This window comes from Myotis davidii, unplaced genomic scaffold, assembly GCF_000327345.1.
Source record: "Myotis davidii unplaced genomic scaffold, ASM32734v1 scaffold59, whole genome shotgun sequence".
NCBI classification, from domain to species: Eukaryota; Metazoa; Chordata; class Mammalia; order Chiroptera; family Vespertilionidae; genus Myotis; species Myotis davidii.
This window is the reverse complement of record NW_006293001.1, coordinates 6,138,783-6,155,283: the sequence shown is the minus strand read 5'-3', so window position 1 is coordinate 6,155,283 and position 16,501 is coordinate 6,138,783. Positions and strand designations below refer to the sequence as shown.

The following is a 16,501-nucleotide window of genomic DNA, read 5'->3' as shown; positions in this document are numbered from 1 at the left end:
GCCCTGACCAGGAATGGAATCAGTGACCTCTGGGCTCACGGGTCAATACTCAACCACTGAGCCACACCGGTTGGGCTGGTCTCACATTTTTTATCAGCCTTCGACTTTAACAATGTCTTGCCTGAGACACTGTAATATAGAGTCTGTATGATTTGCACTTAGAGATGTCAATTTTTTCTATATCAACTGTAAGGATTTGGTCCCTATTGAATGTACCGATCTCTAATTTCTTATTTATTGTAGTCATTGATATCTATGCCAATACAATGTAATCTTAATATTGTTTAAAAAGACCAGGGAAGCCTGGACAGTGTTGCTCAGTAGTTGAGCATCAGTTTATGAACGAGGAGGTCACGGCTCCGTTCTCTGTCAGGGCACATGCCTGGGTTGTGAGTTCACTCTCCAGGGAGGGGCATGCAGAAGGCAGTCGATCAATGATTCTCTCTCATTATTGATGTTTCTATCTCTCTATCCCTCTCCCTTTCTCTCTGAAATCAATGAAAATATATATATATATTTTTAAAGTCAAGGGAATAAGATAATACAGACTAGCATGAGTCTGCATGGAAAATGTAGTATCTTAAGGTGTATTTATACTCCAAACCACCCCCAGTTTTACATCAAAATATTTGTTACTTATAAGTAGGAATTCAAAAATACTTATTCAGGTAATTTGGTATAAAATTATGGGGCAAGTTTCATTAGGAAAAAGAGAAATACAAGAGCCTTTCCCAATATAGGCTTTATGAAGACCATGAATCTTCCCTTATTTTCTCTCCAATATATTGGGACATAGATCTTCATTTCATTGTTTATTTCTGGAGGTCACCTCCATAAGCACCAGCCTACCATCAAGTGTTGCTTTTCCACTAGCATTGGCATCATTTTCAGACCTGTGCATGGAATCTATGTTTTCAAGAAAATTGTAAGTCTTTTATTTTTTCCGACCTTGTAAGCCTTCATGGTAATGGCCTTCTTTCGTTCTTTCAGGCCTGAAGACCATCGTGGGGGCCCTGATCCAGTCGGTGAAGAAGCTCTCAGACGTCATGATCCTGACGGTGTTCTGTCTGAGCGTGTTTGCACTGATCGGGCTGCAGCTCTTCATGGGCAACCTGCGGAATAAATGTGTACAATGGCCTCCCACCAACTCTTCCCTGGAGGAGCATAGTATAGAGAAGAATATAACTGTGAATTACAATGGCACACTTGTAAATGAAACTGTCATTGAGTTTGACTGGAAATCATATGTTCAAGATTCAAGTAAGAATTACTATTATGTAGATTTATTTTTCATTGTTGATCTGCCTTCCATTTAGGCATAGATATATTTTGTTAAATGGTTGCATCATGGTTTGTAATCTCTTAATCACCATATCAATGTTTTGCACATACATTTAATTACTTTATTCATAACTATTCTAATTTTGGCTCCCAAATGGCATTTTCTGTTGTATCATCGTAAGGGAGGCTGAAGAATTCAGTTAGAAATTTTCCTAGGATCTTTGGTTGCTGTACATTCTCCTTGTGCTGATTGAGACAATTAAATAACATAAGAATTTCTAAAGCCCTTTTGAACTGTAAAGTACTATCCAAATGTAACCCATAAAACGTTAATTACAGAATGCCTTTTATGTACTAGAAACTGTACAGGATGCTGGGAAATTAATGGTGATTACACATGGCTTCAAGGTGCTTATGTTTTAGTAGATTATTTTTATTGTCATTTTATGGAAATCAAGTGAGACCTAAAGGCAAACATTACTCTTATACTATATTTGTAGAATAAGAATTAAAAGTCGTATCACATCAAGTAGAAGGGAATTGGAGTCAATTAAACTTTAAAAAAGAGTAATAAAAGTGTTAAATAAATCAGTGGATTTATGGGAATTCAGTTTATTTTTATTTCAAGAGTTCAGACAAAATAGTTAAATGTTTAAATAGTCTACTTTAAAGGATGGAAAAATAATTGGCCTAATATTCTTTCACTTTTAAAAGTGACAAGAAAGTAAGTCAAATTTTCTCTTTTATTTAATTTTAGTATCTGCCAGTAGCAATATTTCAAAGGCAGAGAGAGTTAGAACATGATTCATGGGTAACAGGAATGTTCTTTTAGAGAAAAATATTAAATATATGAAACTTAAACTTTAGATGTACTTATCTTAAATTTAGTTATATCTTTATTATTTTAAGGTGATGCTTAGGGAAAATTTTTAGTATTTTAAGGTGATATTTAGGGAAAAATCAAAGAAGGGAAGAAACATTAATGACTGTTTTTATAAGAGTTTACTGGTGGTTTGATAATTCTTTTTTTAATATATTTTATTGAATTTTTACAGAGAGGAACTGAGAGGGATAGAGAGTTAGAAACATTGATGAGAGAAACATCGATCAGCTGCCTCCTGCACACTCCTCACTGAGGATGTGCCCGCAACCTCGGTACATGCCCTTGACCGGAATTGAACCTTGGAGGGACCCTTGAGTACACAGGCCTACGCTGTATCCGCTGAGCCAAACCGCTTAGGGCTGGTTTGATAATTCTTAAAGTAATGATAATATAATCTTTAAAAATGAATCATTGTCTTTTTATAGTTGTAGATCTAGAAAATACCTTAGTTACTGATGAACTCTTCCATGATATTAATGATTTGCCAATAAATAATTTGCAAAGGGGGGGGAGGTTGGGGGTTAATGGGGGGGATGAGGACACATTTGTAATACCTTAACTGATAAAAATAATAATAATTTGCAAAGTTTTAAATATCTATATTAAGAAAATACCTTGATTTAAAAAAAAAAGAAAATACCTTGATTAAGAAAAAGACATGTCAGAGCAGTCCATGAAATGTCCCTTATTAACTACATATGTCAATAAGTCCACTGATGTCATCAACTCTCTGAAAAAATTTTTAATGTAATAACAAGGAGCTGACTATGAAGATGTCATTTAGGGTATATTTTCTCTAGTGAAATTTATTGGGTGCCATTTTTCATATATTCAAAGTCAAGGATATCTAAGGCCATTTTCAGCTCTAAAATTTGTTTCCTAATTATATTCTATTTGTGGAAACATTTATTTTAAAGCAAATACAAATATAAACAAAGTAGTTTATCTTTAAAAATATTAGAAAATTAAATTTATTAAAATTAAAGATAAATTTCTTTAGATTAAGCATATAGATCAGTGAATTTCATTGGGAATAAAACTTCATGTAAGTACCTGATATCAAAAATTCATCCAGAAACTACATATTTCTTTTGCTTTGTTTAATTTTAAATAAAAGTTAAAGATTCTATCATAATTGTTCTATGTTCAAAGAAATAAAGATGTTAGAAATGAAAATTAAATTTTGCATTATGTGTTTTGTATCCCTTACAGAACTATGCATAGGATAAATTTCTCTGAAAGTTTAGGATCTAGAAAATATTTCTTCTGAGAAAATCTAAAATTTTTCTTCAAAAAAATTCTTCTCACAAAATGATTATTTAATTTTGTGTTTCTCTCCTTGTTATCCCTTTACTAATTCATTCAGTAAACTTTATTGAAAGACTACTACATTCAAAATACTATAATGTGGATATAATTAACCATTAGGTTTTCTTTCAAGGAGAAACAATATTTGTAAACAACTAATTACACTATAAGACAATGAGTATAATAATAATTGAAATATATACGTGTTATTGGCAGCACGGTGGGAGTTCTCAATTTGCCAATCTTTAATGGGAAGGAATTAGAAAATATCAAAGAATAATTCACAGAAGTGACTCTTCAGCTGAATAGTGAAAGAATCTAAGGAATTTGCCAGAGACAGAAAACTTTGAGATAATGAAGTATTCACCTAGAATAATTATTTAAGCTTTAGTATTTAAGATTATTTTTATTTCATTTGTTTTACATAACTTGACATGACTTATGGATCCTTTACATAAAGACACCTATAAAAAATAAAATAAAAGTTACCTATGATATATTCTGGGAGTTGGTATAATGTAAATTATAATTAATTATTAAACTTTTAAAAATTGTGTTTAAAAATAGAGAAAACCAGAAAAGATACAATACCTCTATTTTGAAATATGTGACTATTTGGAGAAGGCAAAGGAATCCATTTTTTTTAATCTATTTTTACAGAATGCAATTTTTACTTTTTATGAGGGTGGTGGAAAAACACTGATACCTCCTAAAATATTATGTTAATACCTATAGTTACCACAAATTTTACATTTACCAAGAACAAATGCTTTGTCCTAGTAAGTAATCCCCTTAATGTAATATCTAACATTTGTAGAGAGAAGGGGCAAATACCTGTGTCTTTGAATCATATAGTGTATTTTAAATTACTCAATGAACTCAAAAAGTAGGGCCTCATCTTCTTGTTCTCATTTTTCAATGTAATGCAAATGTTCATCACATGACTTTCTTTTTTCTAAATAGGATATCATTATTTTCTGGAAGGTTTTTTAGATGCATTACTATGTGGAAATAGCTCTGATGCAGGGTAAGCCAATAATTTGTGTGTGTTCCTGTGTATGTGCATGTATATATACACACTTATTTTGTCTCTTTTTTGTGGAAACTGACAGATAACAGCCAACTAACTTTATTTATACTAATTTACTATAATTATGGTTACTTATAAGGTGACAACTTATCTAAATATTAGGCAAGTGCTTATGTTTTATAACTTTAGCTCTAATGCTGTTTTAAAAAAATAAGTTTTTATTGATTTCAGAAAGGAAGGAAGAGGGAGAGAGAGATAGAAACATAATGATGAGAGAGAATCATTGATCGGCTGCCTCCTGCATGCCCCACACTGGGGACCAAGCCAGCACCCCGGGCATGTGCCTGACCGGGAATTGAACCATGACCTCCTGGTTCATAGAATCAAACTGTGACCTCCTGGTTCATAGGTCGATGCTCAACCAGTGAGCCACACCAGCCAGGCTCTAATGTTTTTTTTCTTAGATGAGCATATATGAGCCAAGAGTCAACTCTGGAGGTTTCCATAGTAGGGACAATGAAAAAGAGATAAAATGCTAATTATTGACAGAAAACAATTTTGTAAAATATCATTAGAAATTCTATGAAATATGTGAATGAAGACATCAAGTGGCTAGTAAAATTATGTTGTCAAAAATTGAGAAAAGTATTAGTTACTTATTTATCATACTTCTATTCCTTGAAATAGACAATGTTATAACATGCTGCAAGAATAAAAAAAACAAACAAACACAGAATTTCTTGTAAAACTTTCTTTTTCCACATTACAGCCAATGTCCAGAAGGATACATATGTATGAAAGCTGGTAGAAATCCCAACTATGGCTATACAAGCTTTGATACTTTCAGTTGGGCTTTTTTGTCCTTGTTTCGACTGATGACTCAGGACTTCTGGGAAAACCTTTACCAATTGGTGAGAACCTGAAGCACCACATATTGCATTTTTAAGTAGAAGTATATAAGAAAACCAAGTTAATTATGAAATTCAAACCACAGCATAATATAATAGAAAGGGCACAACTTGAAATCGGGAGATTTGAGTTCCTTTACCCTATTGATTATAACATTTATTAAGCATAGTGATGCTGGGGACAGTGATTCTCTCTAATTTCCCTTGAGCTCAAAACCTACTAACCACCCTTCCGAGACACATCTTCCCTAACAGAAGGCACACCCTTCCCTGGGCTCCAACTACACCCTCAGGTCTTATCTACATCCCTCAGGTGGCAGGGGATGAAAATTAATAAGCAGATGTAGAAAAATGATTTTGGTTTCTTCCTGGACTTTCATTTAAGACTCAGCTCCTTGATGAAGGTCTCCGTGGTATTTTACTCAATTCTGTTTTATTCTTAGTAATTCTAAGAATTCCCTCCTAGAGTTCAAAATGTGAATGCATGAGTTAGGGAAGAAGAGGATAAGGTTAAAAAACAAAAAAACAAAACAAAGAAGTGGGAGGGGGTGTGACCATCATTATGGTTGTTCATGTCAGAATCCTTCAAAATACACAAGTAAGTTGAAAGTCGGGGCCACCAGTTAATGAAATAATATTGAACACTAATGCTGATGTTGTTGTTTCCAGACATTACGTGCTGCTGGGAAAACATACATGATCTTTTTTGTGCTGGTCATCTTCTTGGGCTCCTTCTACCTGATCAATCTGATCCTGGCTGTGGTGGCCATGGCCTATGAGGAGCAGAATCAGGCGACCATGGAAGAGGCGGAGCAGAAAGAGGCTGAGTTTCAGCAGATGCTCGAACAGCTTAAAAAGCAGCAGGAGGCAGCTCAGGTAAATTCATCCAATGAAACATGTCCTGTCTCATGGTCTGATACTTTTTATTGTTATGGTTGTTACAAAAATACTGGAAAAAAAGTGAGAGACAGATAATTTGATTGTATTTAAGAGAAGCTGGTAGTAGAGGAGATTGGTAAAGATTTCTACATTTCGAGCATCTATATAGATTCTTTAGACATTCTACATTGTTTAAAATATTAACCACAATAGAACACTCTCGTGCTATTTTAATCAGCTGAATATCTTTAGAATAAAAGGGAAATATGATTTTTGGGGTCCTCTCAAGTGAGAGACACTTACTGAATGAGGATACTGGCATTAGAAAAAATCCTAAGAAATCATCTTTTCTTAGAAAAAACTGTATTGGTTTTTTAAAAAATTTATTGGAAATTAAAAGTGTTCACCTTTGGTCCCATGCCCACATGGCCAGCAAGAATGAGTGCTGAGCTGAAGAAGCTAGGGACTGTATTGGGGAATTGAATGTCTTGTCTTGCTTGGCAGAAACTATTGACCCTCCCCTGTCTAGTCTTCTGATAGAGCATTATGCAGGGCCGAGGAAGGGGTTTTACTACCTTCCATGGATTTTATTGATAATATTTTGAGGATATTGGACAACCCAGTTTCAATACCAGGACCTCAGCTCTTATCGCATTTCTCCTGCCTTTGGATATGACCTCAACTAACTCATCAGCTTTTCTCACAAGTGCCAGTTTCTTTCTCAGAGAAAAGAAGACAGTGCTAAGTAAATATCAATTTCTAGAGTACATGAAATCCCCAAAAGTACAATGAATATCTGTTCTTGCGGATGCCTGATTGATCCTTTTGAATATGTGGTCTGTGAAGCATAATACAAACACAATAAATGTTAGCACAGAGAACACCAAGTTAACTTTGCAAGTGTTCATTAGGTGGAAAGAAAAATAATTCCCTCTAATAACTGCAGAGCTGCTTCTATGTAAGATCAGCTTGAGTCAGCTAACTGTATTTTTTCAATGTCATGCAAATAGTTTGGCCATTTTTTAAAATGATAAAGTCTTCTCTAGTGCCGTGCTAAAACCATTTCTCCTCAATGTAGCAGGCAGCCACTGTAACCGCCTCAGAGCATTCCAGAGAACCCAGTGCAGCAGGCCGGCTCTCAGACAGCTCATCTGAAGCCTCCAAGTTGAGTTCCAAGAGTGCTAAGGAGAGAAGAAACCGGAGAAAGAAAAGAAAACAGAAAGAGCAGTCCGGTGGGGAAGAGAAAGATGAGGATGAATTCCAAAAATCTGAATCTGAAGACAGCATCAGGAGGAAAGGGTTTCGCTTCTCCATCGAAGGGAATCGCTTGACCTATGAAAAGAGGTACTCCTCCCCACACCAGGTATGGCACCACTGAGTTAAAGGATGCCCGGATGAAAATGAGAATGCTGAAAGAGGGGGAGAATTAAATCAGACTTACGAATCCTCATCAACTGAATTGACTGCTATGTTTATTATATTTAAACCCATGCTTTCTTCACATAGTTATGAGAAAATTGTACTCCATATATATGTAAATCTTATAGCCTGGTGTAGTTGAGATAACACTAAGTTGAAAATAAGAGCCCTGGATTCTCATCCTGATACTGTCTGCTGCTACTTGTAACTAATGGCATTTAATATTTCTGATCATCAACTTTTTAAAATTAAATTTACTGGGGTGACATTGGTTAATGAAGTTATATAGGTTTCAGTGTACAATTCTGTAATACATCATCAGTAAACTGTATTGTGTGTTCGCCACCCCAAGTCAAGTCTCCTTCCATTACCATTTACCCCCCCCCCTTTCCTCAGCTTTTTGTTGTCGTTGTTAATGCTACCTCATATTTTTCCCATTGAGTTCTAGAGAGAGTGGAAGGGAGGGATGGGGTGGAGAGAAAGAGAAACATATGTAAAAGAGACACATCAATTGGTTGCCTGATGCACGTACCCAGACCTGGGCTGGGGATCAAACCTACAACTCAGGTACATGCCCTTGATCAGGAATCAAACCCATAATCCATTAATGTTAGGGCCAATACTCCAACCACTTAGCAACACCAGCCAGGGCTCCTCAGCTTTTTTTAATTTAAAAAAAAGGGGGGATTTTGGACGAGCTAATCAGTGTCTTTTTGGTCCCCCCCGCCCTCCTAATTTTTTTATAAAATATTATGTGCGCTTCTGAAAATATGAGTCATGATATACTTTATCAAAAAGTTCATCAGTCTGATTTCAGAAATTTTAACTTCGAGTCCCAAGATACTGAGCCTTATAGATGAAGCAGACATTATGATTAATTTAAAGTGATTTTAGAACGATGTACTAAAGCAATTTGTGAAAAGTGATGAAATATTTTGGAGGGAAAGAGCAATGAAAACAAATGTAGCCTTCTTATGGTCCTGCTACTGATATTTACCGATTGTTTACAATGTCCATAGTAATATTCCAATGATGTTTCCTTTTGCATTTGAAAAATGGTAGCTCTGGGTTCTGCTTTTCAATATCTTTACGTTGCAATCTGTCTCCCCATTCATTAATCTCCAGGACTCGAAACCTTCTCTTATAAAACGAATTTAACTTAATCTGAAAATGCACATAAAATGAACATGTTGTTAATCAAAAGGAATGAATCATGTTCTGTCATGAATGCTAAAATCTCCTTCAACTTAATCTTGCAAATTAAAAACACATTTCAAATGGCTATATTAATGATTTTACTTCTTCTTTTTTTATTTGGTGTCCCACTTCAGTCTTTGTTGAGCATCCGGGGCTCCATATTTTCTCCAAGGCGCAATAGCAGAACGAGCCTTTTCAGCTTTAGAGGGCGAGCGAAGGATGTGGGCTCAGAGAATGACTTTGCCGACGATGAGCACAGCACCTTTGAGGACAATGAGAGCCGGAGGGACTCCTTGTTTGTGCCGCGACGACATGGAGAGCGACGCAACAGTAACCTCAGTCAGACCAGCCGGTCGTCCCGGGTGCTGGCAGTGTTTCCCGCGAGTGGGAAGATGCACAGCACTGTGGATTGCAATGGTGTGGTTTCCTTGGTTGGTGGACCCTCGGTTCCTACATCGCCTGTTGGACAGCTTCTGCCAGAGGTGATAATAGATAAGCCAGCTACTGATGACAATGTAAGGAAGTTTTAAACAGTTCAGGCATGGCTGGCCCATTGCTGCTGCACCAGCCAGTGTTTCTACAGAATGGAACCCCTTGAGAATGATTCCTGGTTGGTCAAGCTGTGAATGCACCTGCATCTTGTAATACCTGTATAGACTAACCAACTAAAACTTAAAAGCCTCAACACTCTCTTGCATAACACCTGAATGCATTTACCTATTAAACGCGCTAAGGATCAATTAGACACAATCATAAGTTACTGTCTCCAGTTGGAGGATTTGCTATATACCCATCTGAACTTAGATAGTAGGGCATCTTCTAGAGCCCGGTAAAAAGTGAATGAATGATGTCTATGTTTAAGTGTAAAGGGTGTATAATAAATCTTTCCAACAGAGTCTTCAGTATAGCCCTGCTTTAGTTTAGAAGATTTTTAAGAACACTGTGCCTAAATACATAGCTTCATTGTTCTCTTAAAATTTTCTAGTACTCATATTTGTCTTACTAAAAAAAAAAAAATGCTGATATAGGCTTTCTCAAAACTAATCTCAGTGAAAAGAAACAAATAGATGATTAATACAGACAGGTAAAACAATTGTCTGTGTTCAAAGGTATGTTATTTGTTTGTGATGCACACCCTGCTGATGAGGAATTTCTAAACACATGCTGCCTCATTAGACTATTAACTCACTTAGAAATATATCAGCATGATGAGGCATGACTAAGTATCAGATGACTTATTGCTTTAGTACCCTGGATGAAACTGTTGTCCATGCAGCATGTGTGTGTGTGTGTTCTTAAACATACATTTTGTGTTGTCAGTGACCATCTATGTCTTGTGCCCAGAAACTGAGATGGCAATTACATGTGTTATGATCATTTCTATTTCTTTAAAAATAAGCAGCTTCCTTTCTCAAAAGAAAATGCCCTGATCATTTATATGAATTTTTCAAGTTGTTAGTTTTTCGCTATTAGTTCTAAAATAAAGGTAACTGTTAAATATGTCTCTCAAGAGATTTATCAACTCTATCTAAATGACATCATGTCTCATAAAATTATGAAATCAAAAGGTTAAAAAAATTCAGTTTTTGCTGTATGGCTAAACAGTTGACAGTTTGGACACTCCAGGTTAATTACACAATAAGTCAGCAATACCTGCCATCACCAATTAAATATGAAAGTGCATGATGCATGTGTTTCATGCAATTCACTGTGTCACGTTAGCTGTTTACTCGTCATAGCGTTCAAGTTAATTATTTAATACATTAGCATTTTCTTTACAGGGAACAACGACTGAAACTGAAGTGAGAAAAAGACGGTCAAGTTCTTTCCATGTGTCCCTGGATTTTCTAGAAGACCCTTCCCAAAGGCAAAGAGCGATGAGTATAGCCAGCATTTTAACAAATACAGTAGAAGGTTTGTAACAAGTTCCATTCAATTCAATTTATTAAACTTGTAGTCTCTTTTAAACAAATCTCTCTATTTGTGCATTGGAAACAGTATATTCTGTGGAGAGTATAGTAGGTCTTATTCAAGAGTTATTGTTTGTTATACCTACTTAGAAGTCCTAGGAACTTTAAAAAAATTCTTTAAACTCAGTGATATTGGACCTCTAACAAATGTTTTCCTGTGTGTGGAAAATCCTTGAAAATGCAGAATAAGCATTTCTTTTTAAAAAAGAGTTAATATAAGTTTAGTATTGTTTATTTTTAATCTTTACTGTTGAAAATATTACATAGGTCCACCTTTTTCCCCCATTAACCTCTTCCAGCGCACTCCCATCCTCCCTGCCGAGGCCCCCACTGCCCCATTATCTATGTCCAAGGGTTATGCATATATGCATACAAGTTCTTGGTTGGTCTCTTCCCACCTGCCTTCTCTCTGTGGTTCAACAGTCGGTTCATGCTTCTATGACTCTGGGTCTATTTTTGATTAACAGTATTTGGTTCATTAGATTCCACAGATAAGTGAGATCATGTGAATAAGCATTTCTATTAGGGGTTTCTAATCCCATTAGTCATAGTGATTCTCTCTTCTGTTCTACTTAGTTTAAGACTTCCAACATCAACCTAAATACTCTCAAGATTGCAAGAGAGAAGTAGGTCATTTTTGTAAAATAAAAACAAATTTAAAAAAATGATTCTTGGCTCATGTTGATCCCTACCCTATCTCTTACAGCCAGAGGATAATAGGTTAGCCAGATATTAACACAGAATGACACTTCCCCAATCCATGTTTCTATTGAGACTTCATTTAAAAGATGATTCAGCCCTAACTGGTTTGGCTCAGTGGATAGAGCGTTGGCCTGCGGACTGAAGGGTCCCAGGTTCGATTCTGCTCAAGGGCATGTACCTTGGTTGTGGGCACATCCCTAGCAGGGGATGTGCAGGAGGCAGCTGATCGATGTTTGTCTCTCATCGATGTTTCTAACTCTCTATCCCTCTCCCTTACTCTGTAAAAAAATCAATAAAATGTATTTTTTTTAAAAAAATAAAAATAAAATACAAGATGATTCATTTAAGTTAAAGTCTGAGCCACTTTATCAATACATACAAGGAAAAAAAACTATTCTTTGCTACTTCTGTTTTATGTGTATCTTTAATGAAATATGTTCAGGAGTCTAAAGAATAAATACTTTAGATTTTTGTTTCGTTTTGTTTTGTTAAGTACAAAAGGGGTTGACTCTGTAGCAATGGGAAACCTGTCGATTACTGAAAAGAAGTCTAGTGGATCTGAAATAAATGTATGTATAAAATAAATCTTTTGGTGGTGGTTCTTATTTTTTTTCAATCTAGAACTTGAAGAATCCAGGCAGAAATGCCCGCCCTGTTGGTACAAATTTGCCAACATATTCTTAATCTGGGACTGTTCACCATATTGGTTAAAAGTGAAACATATTGTCAACCTGGTTGTAATGGACCCATTTGTTGACCTGACCATCACCATCTGCATTGTCTTAAATACTCTTTTCATGGCCATGGAGCACTACCCCATGACAGCTCATTTCAATCATGTGCTTACAGTAGGAAACTTGGTAAGCATATTAGAAGGTAAATGTGTTCAGTCTTTGATTTTTTGTTTTGTTCGAGAAACTGTTTACATTTAATAGCTTTTAGCAGTCTTTCCACCAAACTTCCTACTCCTGGCTCCCAAAAGATAGGAATTATATCTAGCTGATTTCACTGTACATTTTGCCAACAATAATCGTCCTTGATATCAGAGCAAAAAAACTAAGAAAGTAATAGGCATAGGACTTTTTGAAAAGTCAATATTAATAGTTATAATGTTTTTAAGATGCAGAAGCAGTTTAAGGACACACTTTTTGAAATAATATTATCACAGTTTCCCTACTGGTAGAAGATTAAAATAAAATAGTAGATTTTTCTATCTTGCTTAGTCATCATCATTATAAGCAAGAACTTAACCAGTCAAAACGTCTCCAGCTTTTCCACTTCCAGAATCTAGGTAGGACATATATTGTTTCATCCATCTATTCTATAATAAAACTATAAAATATTGAAATTGCCCAGTACATTTTGTGTATTATATGATTAACAAGGCCATTTTGGTTGCAGGTTGCCACTTGATTCTTTCTCTTCTGTGCTTAAAAAAAATAAATTATTGAAGTGTTTGTCAGTTGACTCAAGTTAGGAATATTAGCTTTTATTTGCTGAAAGAGAGCTCTACAGTAATGCATGCATTTGCCATATTTGTTTTGAGATTTAGGATTTTTGATGGTAAAGGCAGAACATGTAAAATGTACTGCATTGTAGTATTTACATTTTCAAAGCACTAGGGTTTATACTATGGAAGTAAATTTATTCTTTTGTGTGCTTAACAAATTGATGATAGTAATATTATATCATTATAATGATATAATATTACTATTATATTATTATAATACATATACATGTTTAATAACTATCTGATTTGAGGGAAATGAGAATAAACCTCTTGATAAAAAAAATTGTTCCTGGGCAAAATCTTGTCAGTACCTGTGCTGTTTGAAAAGGCAGTTTGATTTAATGCATAGAACGTTGGTTAAAAATAGATTTGCACTCAAATCCTAGTTTTCCCATTTTCCAATTGTATGATACCAGGCAAGTCATGGAACCCATCTAAAGTTCTCTTTCCTCAACAGTAAGGTAATTATAATACCTGCCTTAGCCACTTAGTAAACTTCTGTGAGGCTCGGCCAGCATGGCTCAGTGGTTAAGCATCGACCCATGAATCAGGAGGTCACGGTTCGATTCCCGGTCAGGGCACATGTCCAGGTTGTGAGCTTGGTCCCCCGTGTAGGGCCAGCAGGAGGCAGCTGATCAATGATTCTCATCATCATTGATGTTTCTATCTCTTTCTCTCCCTCTCCCTTCATCTCTAAAATCAATAAAAACATATTTTTTTAAAATTCCGTGAGAATAGAATGAAATGATGTCTATGAGAGCCTTTTATCAATTATAATTGTGTAAGCTAGCAATAGAGTCATTATGGGGAAAGTAGCATAAGCATTTTGTTCTAAGAGCAAATATTGTGTCATTCTACGTTATCATTATTTGATGGAATTACAGTAATTTTGTTTTGATCTTAGGTTTTCACTGGGATCTTTACAGCAGAAATGTTTCTGAAAATTATTGCCATGGATCCTTACTATTATTTCCAAGAAGGCTGGAATATCTTTGATGGTTTTATTGTGACACTTAGCCTGGTAGAACTTGGCCTCGCCAATGTGGAAGGATTATCAGTTCTCCGTTCATTTCGATTGGTAAAAACAAACAAACAAAAACACCAACAGCAAAATCTTTCCAATAACCAGGGTTTTTGCATAACACTATTATAGATTTGAACACACAACCACTAACATTTTCAGTTTTTGTGTGACGTTTGCATTGTCAGAAACTGTTCCTAAATGGATAAAATTTCCCCACTTATTTCAAAAAATGTTTATTGCAAAAAACATAGTCCTGTAAAGCTTAATATATTTCTCAGTTACCATTCTGACTAATTATTGTTTCTAGAGATAACTACAGTCAATATTTCTGGATCGAAAAAATATTTATAATGAAAATGTATCCCATTTTAGTAGTAACTTAAAATAGAAACAACCGTTTGTAACAATGGATGATCAGATACAAGATGTGCGGGCAGAAACTTTTCCTAATTCTACCTCTGGAAAACAAGCTTCTTCACAATCACAGGAAAGAAAGCCCTAGGGTTACTTAAGATGCCCATTGATTCACATATATGTTCTTACACATCAGAAAAAAGAATTATAATCATGGGAAATATTCCAAACTTTAAAATGCAGGCACATCTAGCTATGCCAGTGCCTCAAAGGAGCATTAATAAATAATAAATACTTTTCTACACTTATAGTAGAACTCAATATGCTGTTACTTTGCATGCTGTTAACAAATAAATATCAGCAGAAATCATTACAATTCTGATGTTAATACTAGTGTCAGGCCTAGTATGGCTTATAACCACCTTCACTAAACAAATTAAGCACATTTGGACCCCACATCGGCATTAAACATCTACTCTTAGGGAAAATGAGCTACATGGTTAAAATATGTAAGAACCAGATTCTTGTTAGGGCGTCCAAAATTACCCATGAGCCTGAGAGGGTGCAAAGGCAGGGCAGATGTTATAACAGATTCAAAATTAATTATCATTTCTTGGTAAACCATAATATATATATAACCTCTTTAAAGGTCATGATAATTTTTTATTTTTTTATTTTCCAGCTTCGAGTTTTCAAGTTGGCAAAATCTTGGCCAACGTTAAACATGCTAATAAAGATCATCGGCAACTCAGTGGGGGCCCTGGGTAACCTCACCTTGGTGTTGGCCATCATCGTCTTCATTTTTGCTGTGGTCGGCATGCAGCTCTTTGGCAAAAGCTACAAAGATTGTGTCTGCAAGATTGCCAGCGACTGTAAGCTCCCACGCTGGCACATGAATGACTTCTTCCACTCCTTCCTGATTGTGTTCCGCGTGCTGTGTGGAGAGTGGATAGAGACCATGTGGGACTGCATGGAGGTCGCTGGTCAAGCCATGTGCCTTACTGTTTACATGATGGTCATGGTCATTGGAAACCTGGTGGTATGCACTTATTTGAGATATGTATTTCAGAAGTAGATTAAGAGCACGATAGAATGATGACATTTTATCCAAAACAAAAACTATGATTAATAATTTTGAAAGTCTCTTACCTTGTATATGCATATAGTCTCATTTTGACAACACATCAATATAGCAGGGACTCTATAGTAATACTCAACACCACTTTGTCAATCATGTCATCACATTTATTATGTGAATTCCTATACAGTATCATATTGAAGACAGGCCTAATAGGATATGTTGAGAACATTCAGAGACAAGGGAAGGAAAAGTCTGGAAACAATTTAGAGAAAACCCAATCTTACTTGCTAGTTTAAGGCTAAAAAGTGAAGCCTTTAAGTGTTCATACTGATTTTACCATTTTCTTGTCCCTTCATGGACACAGTAACAGTCACTCTCTGGGATAGCCAATTCTCTAGTGGCTCTCAGTCAAAACAAAGGTTGGCTAATAAGTCCTGAGGTTACCTGAATCGAGTAACTGATCAACTCTTCTCTCTCTTTAAACTTGGAATATTAATTACTTTTTATAGTATAGAAATAGATAATATATTCCAAAGGATATATACATTAGTGTGTCAGTCTTATGGAAATATTAGGAATAAATAGTTCTCCTAATTAATAAATAGTTCTCCTAATTAGTCAGTTACTGAGGTATGAAAAATATAATAGATTAAGAAAACAAGTGTCAATGCCTATGTTAAACCCCTAATTCTCATTCTGGGTCATAATGGTCATATTTCAATTAATGTCCTATGCAGTATCACTCTTTATCAATAAGAAACTATAGAATGTATTTAAATTCATAATTGCAAGCATTAGTGATTTTTAAGTTCAGAGCTCTTTTATAAGTACATACATCAATCTGTTTTCTTATAATCAAACAGTTTTAAACTTAGCTAAACCTTCGGGCATCTCATACAACTTCTCATTCTATACGTGAGAGAACTTGAGGCCAACAGAAATCATCTTTGCTAAA

At 35.3% G+C, this 16,501-nt stretch overlaps 1 protein-coding gene across 1 annotated transcript in view; it reads left to right on the top strand.

Moving 5' to 3' along the window:
• Positions 1 to 16,501, top strand: part of SCN1A (sodium voltage-gated channel alpha subunit 1) — a 122,863-nt gene that overhangs the window by 70,353 nt on the left and 36,009 nt on the right. The window contains exons 8-17 of the mRNA XM_006766497.2: positions 991 to 1,260; positions 4,436 to 4,499; positions 5,272 to 5,413; positions 6,080 to 6,286; positions 7,368 to 7,652; positions 9,040 to 9,420; positions 10,687 to 10,819; positions 12,199 to 12,437; positions 13,992 to 14,165; positions 15,148 to 15,504. Coding sequence (XP_006766560.1) covers positions 991 to 1,260; positions 4,436 to 4,499; positions 5,272 to 5,413; positions 6,080 to 6,286; positions 7,368 to 7,652; positions 9,040 to 9,420; positions 10,687 to 10,819; positions 12,199 to 12,437; positions 13,992 to 14,165; positions 15,148 to 15,504 — 2,252 coding nt within the window. The remainder of the gene's footprint in view (positions 1 to 990; positions 1,261 to 4,435; positions 4,500 to 5,271; positions 5,414 to 6,079; positions 6,287 to 7,367; positions 7,653 to 9,039; positions 9,421 to 10,686; positions 10,820 to 12,198; positions 12,438 to 13,991; positions 14,166 to 15,147; positions 15,505 to 16,501) is intronic.